Genomic DNA, 18,882 nt, shown 5'->3' on the forward strand with positions numbered 1-18,882 from the left:
AATAGAAGTATTTCTCCTCGTTGTGCCACTCTTACACCTCCCCTGAGGAGGAGAAGGATTATGAAAAATTCCTGAATTATAAAACGTAAATCTGGTAATGCGTCAGAATCCATGGGTGTTGTGTGGGAACACCCACAGCAACACCCATGGCACACCCCTTTTACGCAAAGTAATGTATGAAAAAGGGCCATATTTACAAGGCCATGAAAAGCCACGCAGGGTAGCTTTGCAAGGCCTTGTAAATATGGGACACCACACTGCGCTGCCAGAGCGTCACAAAAAGTGACGCACTGACGGCGCAAGAGGCTTGTAAATAAGTGTGTAAGAGCCAAACGTGAAAAACTCCTTCTGTGCTAGCAGGCAGAGGAGTGACTCTGTTCCCCTAATTATCAGTCTATTGAGGTAGATGCAACAGAGGTCAATGAGCTAAAACAATACTCTTTATGATACTAATTTAAACAATGGACCTGTCTGTCAGTGCCATGTTGATAACATTCGTCAGGCCACGTGTTATCAAGATAGCTTAATGGGGCTGTGAGCGAAAGTGTTTCTGCATTTTCACGGGTAGCATTATCTGAGATTTTTCAGAACCTTTTAAAGTCTCTAAGGAAAGGCAGCGCACACTCCGCCTTTTAAAATTATAATAGCTTTTGACAGGACTTTGGAAATTTTTGCCTTGACACAGCTTATGGGATTGCAGTGCCCCAAATTCTGTGCAAGTGAAGTTAATCGTTTAAAACCCAATGTTCAAAAATCACAAGCAGCTGTAAAAAACAAAATCTAAATTGTCATAATAAGCTTTGGCGCGTTTTATTTACATGTACCACATATGGCATTTTTCCATATCGGACTGTTGTATGTTTTTTCATCAATTGACTTCTAAATGGTGTTTCTCCCTCTCATTGCCACCAGCAAACACTGCTGCTCTCCTGGTCACCCTGCGTGTTTAGAATAATGAATGAATTTGAAATTTATATTGCGCTCGAATGCCTAAGGGCGTCTAGGCACTACAGCGGGGGAAGATACCAGAGATGAGAGATAGATGAGAAATTAGAATGAGAAAAGCCAGGTTTTCAAAGCCTTTCTGAACAGTAGTGAGGTTGGGCAACAGCTCCCCTGTAATACATGGTAACTCATTTGCCCAAGGCCAGCTCTGTCGTCCCCTGACTGGTGAGCATCATGTGGGTAGTCGCAATTTTGAGGGTGTGTATGTTGTTATCAAATTAGGTCACGGTCACTGAGCTCTGTTTCACCTGCACACTAGAACCATTTCCAGAAAGCATACTGCTTGGAGCATGCAGGTGCATGGTCATCACCCAACTGTATGGCACTGAAACATATTTTCTGTAATCCGCTGCTCTCCATATTTCGAAAACACTTAATATAAAATAGTCAGACATATTATGTGTTTGCTTATTCGAAAATATTGTCAGACAATCCAAGGATTAACCTCTCAAACAGATTAGCCAGTAGCGAAATGAGAAGATGTTATTTCCGGTTATGTCCTCTAATAGGCAAGGCTTTAACCCCTTCACTGCGCGGCAAATTCTGCCGTGGTGCGAGGGGAGCGTGGCTGGGCCTGGCGCTGCTATGCTCATGACGACTCCTGGCCATCAAAAATCACGGTGGGCGTGTGCTCATGACGGCTGGGAGCCGTCCAAACTCCGCCCACTGATTAATTCTCCCCCATAGGCGGAGAGGTAATCGCGCGTGGGCGGAGCGGTAACGTTCGGACCGCTCCCGGCCATCGGGAGCACACGCCTACTGTGACTCATGGCGGCCGTGGGCTGTCCTGAGCATGGAAGGTGTTAAGTGGGGCGGGTCCTAAAGTAGGTGCCGGAAGGGTCACTGTCGAGCTCTCTATTTTCGCCCTCACTCCCAGAATGGAAAAAAAAATCTTAACTGTGCAGCAGTTCACTGTATTTGATGTAACTTTTATTTTTTGCTGTTCTATTTTGCAAAACTCGAAGTGCTTTACATGAGCACCAACAAGGACATATTCATTTATTTTTTGGTAGGCATGGACAATTAAGTGATTTGCCCAGAAGCACCGAATGTTGAGCCGATGCTGAGACTCAAACCTGCTTCCACAGCTCCAAAGTTGGCAGTGCTAGTCATTAAGCCACAACCTCTTGCGCAAGAACTAAAGCATTTTCAATATTATATACAACAAAGCCATAGTTGTATGTATACATGTAGTATGTTTATCTTATGCAACTAACAACCTTTGGCATAGCCAATAGTCCTGCCTTGTTGCTGGTGTAATGTTATTTGTTGTATTATATATGTAGAGGCAATAACAGAAGCAGCAAAATACTTATCCGATGGCACGTATGCTAAGCACAGATTTTTAGCATTCATATTTTAAGCCGCGCCCTTAATCATCCCGGGCATGCCCCTTTAAGAGACCCCCCAGTTTTTTCATCCCACTTAAAGCCCTGCCAATAGGCCGCAAGGGCTGTGACAGAATCAACCATGTTTGCAGTTGTTAGAAGGCGAGACAGACCCAGTCCCAGCCCTCACAGGCAGCTCTTCAGCCGAGGCAGCCTATTATAAAACCCGTGAATTCACTGTTGTTGTGTTCTTGTCAATCAACGGGGTTGGAATTCTGTGGGTGTCCCATCAGTGTGCTGTGTTGTGTTGTTCTTGTCGTGTTCTAGGCAACCTCCCATGTGTTCCTACTGAAATATTTTAACTGCTGTCAATCATTTCATGGCACATGGCCACTTGACATTTGAGTAGAAGTGTTGGAAGGAATTCCTCAGATTTCTCAGTTGTAACAGGTGACCAGTTGCTACCGTCTTGGTTAGAGAAGGGGCGAGGGCAGGGGAGTAGCGGGCACGAAGCAAAACTACAAGACGTGCAGCACACATCACATCACATCTACCTGACCAGGCTGGGGTCTGCGTTGTAGGGCGGAGGCGGGGTGCAGTGCGAGGCAGACACCATTGACTGAGACGAGTGGCCCCCGTTCATGTCTCCGTTGGACTGCATGGCGTGGTTATTCAGCATCCCAGGTCCTGAGAACAGGAGGAAAACAGTTAAGGTGTGGGTACACTTGGAGGTTTCTTGGAAGGGAAGACACTCTCAAATTTCACATTATGGAGATAAATATGTTGACGATGGTGTATGTATTCATAGCGTTACATTTTGGAACGTAATAATCATTTAGTCCACGCCCTCCATGTTCCTCTAAGTCAGTGGTTTTCAATCTTCTTCTTGCAGCGCCCCCTCCCCCCCTGTAAAAAAAATTTTTTAAATCCTCACCCCCCCCCCCCAATTTTTTCGCAATTATTCTGCTAAATTGGCAAAGTTTAAATATGTCTAAACATATTCAAACATTGCAGTTAAGCTCTGTTACCCCTTTTTACACATACTTCCAGTCAGGTGGCTTACTGATCCTCATGTTTTTAACACTTAAAACAAAGCATGATGCTTCTCTTGGCCAGAGACTGTGTTCCCCCCCCCCCCCTTGAGATCACTAAAGCCACCCCCAGGGGGGGGCGCTCCCAAGTTTGAAGACCTCAGCTCCAAGTCCTAGAAAACTCAAAATGCAAAAAGCACATATGCTCCAAGTTCATGAAGAAAAGTGCCACAGAGCTGCAGTCCAGAGAAAAGGGTCTCTTAAATGACGTGTTCACCTCTGGGTACCTGAGCTGTCTGTGCTCCTTTATGTCCAGTGAGACTAAAGATTGGTTTATGCTCCAGCATTACAGCAAAGTAGTCCTGGGGGGTTCTCATTTGCTTATTAAAAACATGTCGAATAGCTGCAACAAGGTCCTACCTCCTGCCGCGTGGAACTGCTCTGAACGTTTTTGCCAGGGATGATTTTAGTTTGGCAGAATGTGCACGGCACAAATGCGAATAATATGACAAATTCAACATTAAAGGGAAGATAGCAAACGGGGGCAGTTGGACAGCAGTTTCAGGTGTGATGGACGCACTCTTGCTCCTGTGCTTGGGGAATGTGTTCGCCAGTAGAACTAAAATATGCTGAAGAGGAGATTGTTGTGTGTTCTGATTATGGATGCGCATACTTAAGCCGCTAGTAAATCATTTGAAAAAAAAACAGAGGCGAAAAATACTGAGAGTGGTGCAATGGGTTATCAACATTTCTTTTTGATTCATGTTCGAACATGGCAGAATAAGCAGGGCCCCAGAAAGGAGAGGGGTGGGGGGAGAGGGGCGGGGGCTTAATGCCCAGGTCCCGCTTTTCAGGTCCCCTTCTCCTTCACCAACATGTATTTATTTATTTATAGGTTTTTAATACAAGCAAAGGCCTGCCGTCTTCTACAGAAATTGGAAGCTTCTGTGGCTAGACCACTAGATGGAGCCAGATACTACGTGTTCACTATCCTTGTTTAAACACTTAGAAAAAGTACCACTTGTTGGACCTTGCCCAAATTGAAGAGACGTCTAGGGCCCTGCGTTAAGTTTAGTCTCCAGGCTCCATGTGATTTTTCACTAATATGCCTGTTATTAAGTACATAGTATTCTTTTTATTCTTCATTTTATATTTAAAGGCCTGTTTTACCTTTGTGTGACCCAGCATATGGCTTCTAAAATTGTCTTTAAGTACAGGAAATTCAAGGAATATAATGTTCTAATAAGTCTATTACAGTCTTGCGTCAGACCTACTTCTTTTAATTAACTGTAATCGATTAAACAAAGGCTTAAGATATTCCATCATGCCACATGTCCAATAGATGTCATATATTGTATTTCCACAACATTACAATTTTTTAATATAATGGATTTTTTAACACTGCGAATAGATTTTGCAAAATGTAATGCTGTGTTTGTCATTGAGAAATGTTAAGACTGACAACAACCTTCCGTATTGTATATAGGCTGTTGATGGTAAGAGGCTCAAAAGTGCTTTCGCATTTTTAGACCATTCTGTGTAATGGAAACGGTGGCACAATTTAATATAACAAATTGCCATATCTGCTTTTCTGCTTTTTTTCATTGTTTTTGGTTGTCTTGTTAGGTCTGTCTTGACAGTGCAGTTCTATGCTTATCAATTCTTTAAAATATACATAAAGTGGGCTTTGGCTCCGCACAGAGATGTAAACCTCTCTCACCTCATACTATTGGCTCTTCGGTGAATCATTCCATCTCCAATGGAGTAATTGCACTTCAGTTCACGAGGGATTATTTTACACCTCAAACGTACACTGAAACCTCAAACCTCAAACATCAAATTGTTTATCTCATAGATGCACTGTTTTCAGAAAGTGAATGTTTTTTGTTTTGTTCTTTTTCACTGCAGCAGGATTTTTTTAATGGTAAATTGCTAATTGTGCAGGCTACAACTATTGTTTCTGCCAGTTCTTTTTTTATTTGGCAATCGATCAGGTATTGTAAATTTGTATAGCTTACACTAACAAGGCTAAAGTTCAAACACTTAAATTTTTGCATCAGTAAAAATGCAAATGCAGACCTCATACCTCAACGTCCGATAGTTAGAGGGCGCCCAGAGGTGACCATGTGCCCTTACTCCACTGTACAATTCTGTTGTAAAAAAGCAGTAAGTACAGCTGGTCTAATGAGTCATAACACAAATGGTCAGGTGGTGATCGTGGTTCTTGTAACCGATACTAGTCTAGGTATCTAAGCCTATTGGGTGGGCGTTTCTTGTAATACTTCAGTTCTGGTGGGAGAATGATATGTGAGTTGTTTGCCATGGTACAAAGTCTGTTTGGGGTGAAAGCCCCCAAAGGAAACCTTCAGCTTCAATTAAGCTACCTTTCTGGAGCATGTCTGCTGATGGACTTTGTTTATTCCTTTACTTTCCATACTTCGACCTGTCTTACCCATTTGGCCCATGTTGTGGACTGCATTTGAGTTGTGCTGCTGAGGTTGCACCAGTTGATTGACAGACGGCAGCTTGTTCATCCCTCCATGTACTTTGTTTATTGGTGAGAGGACTGGGCCATAGGACGAAGGCGACTGCAGATGATTCCTGCACAGAAACAAGAGCAGCACATGTAACAGACCCAGAATGAAGACAACAACCCTTACAACAGACAACCACAAAACAACCGATAATTCCGAATGCATCCCACAAGGGCCAATATGGCCCATTTCCAAACGTGGCAAAGGGAGTTACAAATCAGCGCCTTGATTTAAAGTCAGAATCTGCAATTGCAAACCATGGTTTCAATGCTAGTTTTCTGCAAGGAGTTTCCTGATCAGTAGCTGTAATCAGAGTCCATGCACTTCCAGCTCAGAGGGCTTGGCCTGAATTCCTAATGGGATCGCCCGTGCAGACCATGATGCTGTGTTTAAGGTTGGAGTATCCGAGTTCTCTAACTGTGAAGACAGGTTGATGAAGGTGAAAAAGCAGATGTGAATGCCCAGTAGCACGACCCTTCTACAGGGTTCATACATGTTAAGATAAGAGTTTTTATTGAGAAATAAGCCTCACATTCCGGAAATGATTTAATAGCGCTCTGAGGCTCCAATGAGGGAGTAAACAACTCTCCCTGATGTATTTCAGAGATTAGTCTATTTGCTTGGCAATACAATACAGGCATGTAAATAAGATACTTGCTCTAGATTGGCCAGCTTAGATAAAGATGATATATTAGCAGTATTGCAACAGTCTTCTTCTTACAGGGGATTAGCCTGCCTGTGGACTTATGGTTCGCTGACAAAAATGCAAATGGCTTGTTGGAGGTGGTGTGATCAGCTGTTAAGGAAATGATCAATACTGGTCTGCTTGACAGAGCAAAATCCATTTACATACAGAGTAGTGCACTTGTTTCATGGTTGCTTGCAGGATAATGGTGTTCCTGTACATTGAGGCTTGCTGTTGTGCAGGTGATTGCCTTGTAGGAAGGAGAGAAGCTCACTCACAAGCAGATGTGTGGCGTGCTTCTAACAGCTATTCACCTCACATACATGCCCCTATCCTGTTTGTAGTTATACAGGCAGCCACCATGACTTATAGGGCCCTATTACGATGTGATTCGGAGAGAGGATTTCCGATTCACATCTCAGTTTCACTTCCGACTGCCTTATTACAATCTACGCGGTCGACAGTGAAACCGGCTGGTCATTCCTGCTAGATTTCGACAGGCTCCAGGAGCCTGTCGGCCAGTCGGGGACAGCAACGTAATCCCATACGACTGCATGGAAAGCCTGTCGGGAAGCGACTTTGGGGGCCCCGTATCAGGGCCCCCTTCTCCATGTGGCTTCTAGTTGCGGGTCGAGGGGGCACCTAAGATGCCTCCCTGAAAATCCCTGTACCATGTGGCATACAGAGTGAGGTGCCTGCCACACATGGTACTGGGATGTGCACAAGCTTCCATCTCTATGGGAGCTTGTGCTACGGCCGGTTTTCAGCAGCAGCGCAAGCTCCCATAAAGAAATGGGAGTATGCGACAGCACCATGTGCGGTCGCATTGTAATTGCAGTGTCAAGACTGCCGACCAGACATCAGACGGTCCCCAGACTGCAACGGTGTCGGTCAGAGACAACTCCGACCGACATCTTAATCGAGCCCATAGTGTGCAATACAATTTTTTTCAATTTCTTTAACTTTTACAGCTACATGGCCTACTCGTTGCATCGCATACTACTTACATGCATGGCATGGGTCTTGTTGCAAGATTGTAGCATACTGCCATATAGATGACTGGCTGTGGTCTTACTAGGATGAATTTAGCCTTTTTTTAACATCTGGTATCAACAGCAGTCCTATTTCTATCCAATCCATGCCAGTTTCATTGAAATGTTTCATCATGGTAGTCTTATCCAGTAAGTAGCCCGTGCATTCATTATTGACAACTACCCATGTAGCCAGGGCCACGCTACTCACTGCCGATGCAGAAGCTGCTGCTGCTGTTGCCGGTAGGAGTCCACCAGCTGCTGAGGGACCAGCTCCACCAGCTCCAGGCTCTCCTTAATTTTCATCAAGATCTCAAAGTTTTCACGGCCTCGAACCTATGCAAGAAAGAGCACAATCAGAATGAGCTACATGGGTTTGACACGATGAGTAACAACGATTTGGAGAGGCAGCTGAGACTGTCCATTGCCTCTTTTAGGTCCCCCGCTCTGGAACCCCGTGCATAACCAAACCACCTGCTCCTCTTTACTCCAGAAGAGAGGAAAAAGCTGGCTTTTTGGTTACTCTGCCTGTGAGCTATATGTTGCATGCCTGCTACAAGTTAAGGTGCAAAGTGGCAATTGTTCTACCAGAATATTGTGTTTTAAATATTGTCCTATAAAAATTTCGACAACCACAATATCATAAAGGTAAGTATGTATATGTAAGTATAAATTTGCTGTACTTTACTCTGCGTCTATGTTCCGTGGCAATATGTATATCATCAAGCCACATGGATGTGGAATTATGGTTATAAATCTGTATCTATCTTTATATAGTCACCTACACAATACAGTGGTAGTCGATATTCTGGCCTCAATGTTTTTGTAGGACACTGTTGTTGTACGCGAAAGTCTGACATAAAACCTTTAATTCAGTGCAAGCACAGTTATTTGATGAGCACTTTTGTTAAGCAAGAAGTCTCCAAGGAGATCTTCTTAAATGAACACTCCAGGCTGATCTGTATTGCAGTGATTAAGATGTAAATGTGGTGTAAAAGTATAAAACAATCTTTATCATATACCATTAATAAGAACAGCATTTTTCAAATACAGTGGTACAACTATGTTTACTTCTGTGTTCTGAGGGAAAAAAGAGCTTAAGGGCATATTTGCGGAAATTGTGGTGCAGGGCAGCGCATCAATTTACCTCGCTGCGCTGCCCCACGTCACACAGAAAGGGCAGGAATGTGCCATATTTATCCAATCCAGCGCATTCCTATTCCTTTAGCCTGCATTGGTGCAGTTGTGGCAGCCTAACACCAACGCAGACACCCTTGCACTATGATGCAAGGGTGCTTGTGTTTGCACACATAGAAAGAGGAAAAAACGAGGCGAACTAAATATATCTCTCCATGTTACTCCTCACCTGGGGAGGAGTATCTTTTTGGCGCATTCCCAGGTTTAGCAGGTTTGGAAAATCTGAGAATGCATAAAAAACCAAGGATTTTGCATGGAAACACCCACTGCAATGCCCATGGAACGTCTCTAGAGTAATGCAACACAGCGATTTGTGCTGGGTTGCAGTCCCGATACATTTTTTAATCTATTCAGAGCCACGCAAACTGGCTTTTCGTGGCTTCATAAATATGACTTTAAGGTTTGTGTCGTGCATGTACCACGTTGCATGGTGCAAGCATAACACAAAGACCTCATAAATATGCCCCATGGTATTATTGCCAATGTATATAAATCCATTATAATGTTCAGTCTTTTATGAAGACCAACATATTTTATGCCAAGCGTACAAGATAAGAGTTGGCATACTTTGTCGAGATGATGTTTACCACCCAGGCCTTCAACAGGACACACAGTTCATTACAAAAACTTAATAGCAGTGTTATAGCATTAACTCAAATAGAAGTTGTGCATTTCTTTTCTATTGTACTTCAAAAGAGGGTTTAATTTCACCCAGTGTCTTCTAATGACACCCCTTCTTTGACTGTAGCCAAACAAATGCAACACATAACCACTTGAGCAGCATGAAAATTCAGATGCATCGAGTAGTACATTATTATCTACCTTAATGGAGTGGTTTCAGAAGAATTAGGTGACAGCACGTTATTAGTTGGCATAACTCTCAGGCTTCTCCTGTATAAGTTGTTTTGATGCCGCAAGTTATATGGGTCAGATGTATAACCACTCTAAATTGCGACTCGCAATTTGCTCTCGATTGCGAGTCACAAATTGTGAGTCACAATTTAGAATGTACAACACTGTCAGAGACACTGTTAGTGATTCCCAAAGGGGTCGCAAAATGCGAGGCTCATGAATATTAATAAGCTACTCGCAATTTGCGACCCCATTGGGAATGGCTGGCCCTCCCAGGGATGGTGGACTGCTGGGCTCAGCAGACCTCCATGTCTGAAACTGCTTCTCAATGCAGCCAGTTTACCTTAAAGGAAAAGGGGAAGCATTTTTTTAAAAAATGAAGCGTCTTTGTTTCATTTTTTAAGGGCAGGTAGTGGTCCCTGGGACCACTGCCTGCCTTTAAGAAACATTTTTGGAGCCAGTGACAAAGGGGAAGGGGCCCCCTTTCCCTTTGCAACTCCATTACCACCCTCTTGAAGAGGGTGGTAATTTGCAAATGTTTTGCGACCGCAATTGCGGTCACAAAACATTGGTAGATGGCTTTGCGGTCGCTATTAGGAAGGGAATGCCCCTTCCTAATAGCGAGTGGCTAATCACTATTTTGCGAGTCACAATTTATTTGTGACTCACAAAATAGTGTTTGTACATTGGCCACAGGTTTTTATCATGCACAAAAGCGTTGCAAACCTGTTTACATGTGCTAAATACCATCGTACATCTAGCTCTATATTCTTTATAGCGCATCACATTCATCTATAAAAGGCTAGTTTTCTGCCCCTGACTTGTATGCCATCAGTCTTGCCCCATGAAAGGACCATTTTGGATCCCTCAAGAACCCACTGTAAAGTAACGGGCTATTACGTGTGCTTTTGGCAGCATACTGAACCCTATCCTACTCATGTCGCAGGTTCTACCTACTTCTACAAAGTGGTAGTAGAGTAGACCCTTCCCCTGACTTTGTTTGGTTCCTAATAAGTGTGTTGTCCTCTTTCTTAGACAGGTAATGGGAATGCAGGGATTAGAATTTGTCTTCTTCCAGTTAGTGATATACCTCCTCATTTTAGAGTATGTGCTGAGGCGACTCCACTGCTAAGGCGGAGGAGCGTCGCCCCACTACTCTCCGAGCAATTGAAAGAAGAAAAATAAAATGATAACGCAACGTCATTATCATTTTATTTTTCCTACTGCGATGGCTCCGTTCGTTATGTGCGGGCAGAGCTGGGCTCCATGATGCCAGAGCACTAAATGGTGAGGAGTAGTGAGTGCACTCTAAGGGGTCCATTATGATGACGGGCGGACTTAGTCCGCCTGCCATCCCATCGGGACTCGGGACCGCCCGCCTTAAGGGCGGGGGTCCCGATCAGGGCATTAGGATGCGCCCGCCACACAGGAGGGCGCATCCTGTATGGGTGTAATTGCGGCGGGCGGAGCAGAAATCTCCGCCCGCTGCCATGTGTAAAGTGCACGTTTTGCGTTTCAAAGTGCAACATGACAGGCACCGCGCGGTGCCTGCCATGTTGCACTTTGAAATGCGGGGGGGTACCATAGGTACCCCCCATGTGCAACCCCCCAAGCCACGGACTCCCAGGGGGCCCGCAACGGGCCCCTGCAGGGAGGGTCCGCATGCCTTTCCGTGGCGGCATTGCCGCCACGGAAATGCATTGGTGAAAGGCAATTGTAATATGGCGGGCGGTGTCTAACAGACACCGCCACCATGTTACAGGTATTCCGCCCTGGCCGCTAGGCGACCGGGGCGGAAAACAGGCGGGCGGTGTTTCGTACCGCCACGGTCCCCTCCGCCATCCTAATATGGCGGAGGGGAATTGTGCTGATGATGTCGGGCGGATTTCCTCCGCCAGGCTGGCGGTAGCCACCGCCAGCCTGGCGGAGGAAATCCGCCTGACATCATAATGGACCCCTAAGTGTGCATGACTCTTTGGCCGGCCATCTCGGGCCAGCCAAAGCGCCATGTGCAGTTTGCATGTTCTCGACCCAGGCTGCATTACAGCATTCCCAGGCTCCCACTGCCTGTCTGAGCGCTGAACCACAGCACTCAGACCAATCACAACAAGCATTACAGCTTGTGATTGGCTGTGGGGAGCCTGGGAGCCCGGGTGCTCCCTGCTGCAGGACTCAGGGAAGATGAAGAGGGCGGGGTAGAGGGGGCAGCCAGCGTGATTCCAGGTAAGTGTGGGATTAAAAAAATATATTTTTCATTCCCCCCATCCCGCCACACCGGTCCCGTCTGGTAGCAGCCGCAGCTGATTATGTGCAAGTACTTACGGGTAAATAATAAATCTCCTCTTCGCCATGCCGCCTTTTCTTTATGTTGGCACCAAGAGGGGGCATTGCTGGTGGGCTCTGCTTGAAGGCTGAATGGAAAGAAGTTAAACATTTCAATGCCACTTCTGTGTATAGGTGGGAAATAGTACATACACACTTTCTAGACGTATCAACCAGTGCCTATATTAATAATATTAACCCCTGAAATTTGATGCAAAATGTTCTCATTTGCAGATCTTTCCCTGTAGGCATCAGCGTACCTCACAACTAGAACAACAGCAACATTGATTTCCTCCATGAAGCATATAAAATAGAAGGTGGAAGGATTCCTGTACTGCAGTGTAAGTGAGGGTCATTTAAATTAAAAGTTTGAGTGCACAGTTCTGTATAAAAAGTAAATTTTCACTGTGGGAGATGTTCAACAATTAGCCACATCCCACGATGATTCTACCCAGAAAGGATCGATTTTTGCAAAAGCCTGAGTCAAATTTGAAATGAAAGGCAGTTGAACTTAAACCGTTGTTGATTTGAAGTGATTAAAAAATATATGCCAAAACAAGCATGTTTATGGAGGAACGTTCCTGATGAATGTGTTATGGTACTTGAAAAGGATTTCAACAGGCCCTGAAAGGGCGCAGGGGTGTAATCCTAGGAAATAAACAAAGATAAACCTGAAAAGTTTGCAGAATCCAGGTAGCTAGGGGTAGGGACAGACTTGATGGGCCTGCTGTTAATTTGTACTTCTTATACCCAGTAATGGACAGGAGCTGAACTTAAGTGATGCTTTTTGTTGTGCGTACAATCAAAATCAAGAACCAAGGGCCATATGTATCATCAACCTGATTTGCGATTCTCCAATAGCGATTTTTTAGAAATAGCTATTTGAGAATTGCAAATAGAGATGTATGTACAAAATCGCAATTTGTTTGCGATTTCTTAGTATTCCTTAATTGCGATTAGCAAATTGCGAATCGCAATTAAGGAATACTTTCCCATTCATTTCTATGGGACAGGAGGCCCATAGGAATGAATGGGAAGTTATTCTCAATTTGCGATTCGCAATTTGAGGATCGCAAATTGAGAATAATTTCAAGGGTGCAGGGGTGTCCAAAGGACATCCCGTTGCACCCCTGAAATCAGCATGGGTGCATATGTGGCGCACATACATTGCACTTTGAAAAATGCAAAAAAGTGCATTTTTGAAGGAATTCGCAAATTACCACCAACTTGAAGTTGGTGGTAATTTGTGATTCCTTAAGGCCAATTTGCATTTTTTTATGCTTCATACATTGCATTTAAGGAATCGCAAAATTTGCGATTTCTGAAATGCAATTGCAAAATAAGGAATCGCACATTTTGCGATTCCTTATTTTGCACGCAGATTTCTGTGATACATACCATTTTGCACTAATGCGTTCGCAAACGCCGAAATTCTTGATATATATGGCATATGGCCCTAAGTCTCATGCTTACACAACGGTGCCTGAATACACAGTGCCATTTTTGCACTGCTTCTCCAGAAACAACAGCAAGGCCTTGAGTCTGTTTCTCATGACAACCTGGACAGATAGGAAAAACCAGGCAATGTCCAGTACAGAACAACCATGCCAATCTTGTTTCAACTCTGTGTGGTGCAAACACTTATGCCCAGATATAGCTTTACTGTTGAAATTACAACCCCACTCTATCCATAGCTGCCACCTATCCCATTTTTTCCAGGACACTCCCGACAAGTTGGAGACTGTCCTGGGTAATTTAGTATCCCGGGACCGCCCCAGCAATTGCACTTCCAGCACTGCCAATAAAGAGAGAATTGATGGGAATTGCGTTGGGAACTCAAACTTTAGGCCAAAGTAGCCGAGTTGGAAACATTCTTCAATGCAGCTGAATGGGAGAATTTTTCCAACTCATCTACTTTGGCCTTTAGTTTGAAATTCCTGTCTAAATTCCCTGCAATTCTCTTTTTATTGAGTGCACTATGATAAGTAGGTGGAATTTAATTATGCTAATTATGTGGGTTGGGCGGAGTGGGTGGAGCTTTGGGGCAGTGGGTGTGGTGAATTTTCAAGTGTGTAATTCAGAGCTGTGCTGCAAAGTGTCCATCGAGGATTCTTTCAAATGTTGGCAACTATGCTCCATTGAAGAACCCTGTTGACAGCTGCCTGGTGCCGCTGAGCGTGTGAAGCTGAGAACTCTCACTTACTACGCTTGTTGGCATTTCCGTTCTTTGCTGCGCTCTCGTTTAAGGCCTGCTGCTCCCGGAAGTGGTCCTCATCTGCCTTCCTGTCTCTGCCGGGGCATGCGCATATCCGCCCTTCAAACGACCTCCGACCCAGGACCTGGCCACTGAAAGGTAATAAAAAGCAAAGCAACATGTGTTGTTTAGGTGAGTGTGGTGAGCGAGAGTCAGCAGAAAGTTATTTACAAAACTCAATGTGTCAAAATTATGAAACCAGATATGGTGCAAGCGGGAGGAGTCATTTGTTGCGTTTGAATATTTAAGTAGTAAGGGGTTTGCATTGGGCTTGCACCATGCAACTTGGTGCAAGCACGACACAAAACCAAATGTGATGTATGAAGCCACGTATGGCCACCTTGCATGGCCCTGAGTGTCTTAAATCTGGAGTAACGCAACCCAGTGCAAATCCCTGCATTACATTACTCTGCCCTGCAGCACATTCTGCAGCACACCTAAAAAGAGGAATATCCCTCTGAGGATGGTTTTTGTGCAGGAAGGTACCCCTTTGCGCCCCCAAAAATAATAGTGCATGCAACCCAGGCACCGTTGCACCATGGTTGGAAAGTATTGAAAAGTTACTGACCCCAAATGGGTGACAACTCATTCGCAGAAGGGTCAACATTGGACCCATCGCCCCTCTGTCAATTGTAGAAAACTTTTCTGGGAAAGTAGAGCGGGGTCGTGGAGACCACTCCCAAATCTCACAGAAACTTTTAAACAATGAAAACTCTTTTTAAAGAAGCAGCGTTTCCTTTAAGGAAATCGAGCTGCTGCCAAAAAGAATTTAATTTAAATTCAATAGCAGTCATGATGGTCTACTAACCCTTACAGCTCACCATCGCTGTGATTGTATGCAATGGAAGTGAGTCACAATTTGCGACCTACCTAATGAAAAATTAATTAGCTAACTAGGTCAGATTGCGGCCCACTCCGATTCTGAATTTTACAAACCAATCTAATAGTGCTGAAGAGGGTGTGTAAAATTCCATGCTGTTTGAAAACAACTGGTCACACACTGCGACCAGTTTCTTGCGACCAGTATAATGATACATCTGGTCCCTAATGAGGACCTAGTGCTAATGCACCATTCATTTTACAACCTAAAGCATTCTGGGAGTTGTTCTATTTCTTCAGTTTAAATGAAACAATTACAATAAAATATCAATGTCCAATGGTCTATCAAAGAAAATCCAGATTCTGTAGAAATGGTTTTCAATGACATGGATTGTTCTGCTAAACCTTTACAAGTCGCACCCTCCTTCCGCCACTGGATATGAGTCGGTTCCAAGACAACACTCACTCTCGCGTCTCCAGCGTGATGATGATGAGGATGGGCCGTCTATTCATCCCTCCAACGCAGCTGCTGTTGCACATAAAGTTGTAGAGGATGGTGGTAAACTCGGTTCCGACCTGGGGACAGACAAAAGGAGGCATTGTTACAAGTTCAAAAGAACCGCAGCACGGCTGTAGAATGGACATATTCCGTGGTCAACTGGATCCACGCCATAAGGGTGAATTCAGCCATCTCTTATTCTTTTAGTAAAAAAAAACTAAACATGCTTTGACTTCTAGACACAGAATTATTACAGGACAAGTTTACATAGGAAGACCAGCTGGACAAATCAGGACTGACTGAAAGTTACTGTCAAGATGTTGGGCCTGATGCCATGTTATTCAGAACCGGTGACAAATCCAGAATCGAGGGGCTCTGGTAGGCACTCAAGACTGGAAAAGGTAGGACTGCGCCAGAGTGTGCTGCTCATTTACTATGGAGAACAAAGGTGTTCCTCTTTAATCTTCACACTGCACAAATTCTGAGCAGATCAAGCATAGCAAATTGGACAGCAGGCCTGCTAGGTCACAGGAGAATTTATATACATTGGCTTGGGAGGCAGTCTGGAGAATCTCGTCCGAGAACAGGGGGAGGTGGGCTCAAAAGATGTACCTTACCTAGACTGACACAATACCCTGAGATACCCTGTGGGACAGTGCAGCTACACCCCACTTAATTTTATTTAAATTAAAGCCAACATGCCATTATTTAAAATGTAATTAGGGCAAGTCACTCTGACCCATCTGCAACGCAGGTGAATGAAGCTGCCTTCAAGTCCTGCAGATGCTCTGCTTCAGGAGGCCCATTCTATGAACGTTGTAGTGCCCACAGGTCATAATCACCCGTCTTAATTAAACGTACACTCATTGGGTGATTACGGTGGGTCTTCAACCATAAATTTCCTTCTTGAGATCTAGAACATGCTCTTTAAGAAACTGTGCCTTCCTGTGGCACAGGCTCAGCATGTCACTCATGTGACTGAGAGGACGGATGTATACACTTCTGTGGCTTATGCTTATTTGTGCTGTCACAGGTGTGATTCCCAACAGGTCCAATCAAGTATTGCGGAGTTGTGTATCTATAAATATCTGTTATCAGCATCAAGAGACCATATGGTGGTGAGTGTGCGCTTTGCCCCACCAATGGCACTATTCATTGATCTTATTTCAGGTAGCCTCCCTCACTAGCCCTGTCCATAGACCTTACAGCATACTTTTATTGATTTCAGAGGGGTTGGGAAAGACTCGAGAAGGGCTGGCTGGTCAGACTGTGAACCTAAAGTGGAGACTGTTGCAGAAGCTGGGAAACTGTCATTGGAATGAAGAACGTGATTACCTTTAATTACATCACTCAGGGCATACCTGGAGCGCCACTCCACACACTAGTAGCTTCACTACTGTCCAGAGGGCTGGAGATCCACCAGAGATTTTGAAGTGCCCAACCCGTTTTGTACATTCAAACAGCCTCCATGGTGCACCAAAGCAAGCATGATATATAATAAGTACCACCCGTGGCACATAGGAGCAGCCCTGACATATCTGAAAGGCATCTAATGTGCGTAAAGAATGCCATTGCTTATTTGAGCACCCGAAAACCCTCCCAACCCACACCCCAACACATGAGTTCGGCCCTGGCATGCATGAGCCCTTTGACTGAGCCAAGACACACAAATATTAAAGGCTAGGTGAGATTATTCGAGCAACACACCGCTGCCACATAAGGTCAGCAATGGCAATCTTTAATAGCACAACATGGTACATCAGAGCAGCTTTGATTATCTGGACATCGCCACTCCTGGTATATTGCAGGTCTGGCCTATCTGAGCATCATTGGTTGTAGCCTTGGCATGCTTATGCACTGTTATTGCTGGCACAGGTCAACAGCCCTGCATACTTGAGATCTGCCAAACATGTCACTGAAGAGCAGCTTTGCACCCTTGAGCAACCCAATCCGCCGTACTTAGTAGCAGCTGGCATCAACTGTAGTCCTTAAACATAACCCTGCAATGTTGTGCACCACCCTCTATAGCAATGGCATATTGGAGCAGCTGACCTGGCACACTGAGCAGGTCAAGTATATTTGGCATACCTTCCCTCGCGGGCCTCTGAGCAGCTGGAGTGTGCAGGAGCAGCGCTTAGCCACTGAGAAGCTCTAACATATTCTGCACCACCATCACATGTACACTCGCAGCCATGCTTGACCCCCACTACCCCTGCCACCAGAGGCGTAACTAGAGAAAAATTTCAGGGGGGGGCTTCTAAAAATTTCGGGGAGGGAGGGGTGAGGTCTGATTCTTCTAGCAATATGCAGAGTGGAGATGCAGGGGCTCTAAGAAAAGGTGAAAACACAACAAAGCCTCGTTAGCAAGTAATTGGTCTTTTAAAGACCTGTGAAGTACTCGGGAGCGGCTGTCTGTGTGCCTGGGAAGCTGTCTCAGCCCGGGCTGACACACCCGAGAGGGGGGCTGAAGCCCTTTGAGCCCAATGAGCGTTGCGCGCCTGCCTGCCACACAGAGCAGCGCTGTTATTTACTAAACAGCCGTGACAATGAGCAGCACTGGCATAGCCAAGCAGTCCCCCAAAAATGGCTGAGGGCCCAGGAAGAGGGGTGCGTGGCATGCACTTTGTATCGTTGACATTAGAGGATTCATCTTCTTTTCTGCACACCAGGGCCAGCCCTAAATCCGATTGACCAGGATAACACCCTGGGTGGAAAGCAAATTTGATGTTTGTTGTGGGGGTGGGGGGTCGTGCGGTGTGCTGGCAGGAGGTGTGAGGAAGATGGGAAGAGCGCAGGGGGTTGATGGGGTGCTAACAACTACTACATTAAGGGCTGATTACAAAGTCTTTAACGGGACCCGATTAAGACCAAGTGGGATGGACAAACTATTCTTTGAATGACATTAAGTCAGGCTGCTCCCTGCTGCGCCCCTCTGAATAGTTGGCGCCCTGGGCCTGGGTACAGCCCACCCATGCCCAAGGCCGGCAGTGCGGCACACTGAAGTGAATGTCTCTACTATAAAAAACCTCCTGTGATTCTGGGCAAAATCACTTAATCTCCCCGTGCCTAAAAAAAATAAAAAAAACATGAAAGTGTGTGTCCTCATGTAAAAAAACGTAACTTGTGCAATGTAAAGCGCTCTGATAACTGATTCGGTTCGGTTCTAGTTCGCGCTATTTAAAACTCAACCAAAAAAAAAATGATGTCAGTATCGAGAAAGACCCTAAAGCTAAAAGGCCTTCAATTATTGAGTTCAATAAGACTGGCAGATGAAGTGTTGAAACCTAGTGTAAGGATGCATCAACTAACTCTCACCTGCCTGGGG

The 18,882-nt window shown here is 45.0% G+C and overlaps 1 protein-coding gene across 2 annotated transcripts in view; it reads right to left on the minus strand.

The window, feature by feature from the left end:
* Positions 1 to 18,882, minus strand: part of TP73 (tumor protein p73) — a 520,666-nt gene that overhangs the window by 13,391 nt on the left and 488,393 nt on the right. For both annotated transcript variants that reach the window (XM_078642641.1, XM_078642642.1), the window contains exons 7-12: positions 15,525 to 15,634; positions 14,189 to 14,331; positions 11,986 to 12,074; positions 7,826 to 7,950; positions 5,817 to 5,965; positions 2,888 to 3,020 (exon numbers count right to left, since the gene is read on the minus strand). In XM_078642641.1, the coding sequence (XP_078498767.1) occupies positions 2,888 to 3,020; positions 5,817 to 5,965; positions 7,826 to 7,950; positions 11,986 to 12,074; positions 14,189 to 14,331; positions 15,525 to 15,634 (749 nt within the window). The remainder of the gene's footprint in view (positions 1 to 2,887; positions 3,021 to 5,816; positions 5,966 to 7,825; positions 7,951 to 11,985; positions 12,075 to 14,188; positions 14,332 to 15,524; positions 15,635 to 18,882) is intronic.

The sequence above is a fragment of the Lissotriton helveticus genome, chromosome 5_1 (genome assembly GCF_964261635.1).
Source record: "Lissotriton helveticus chromosome 5_1, aLisHel1.1, whole genome shotgun sequence".
Classification (NCBI taxonomy): Eukaryota; Metazoa; Chordata; class Amphibia; order Caudata; family Salamandridae; genus Lissotriton; species Lissotriton helveticus.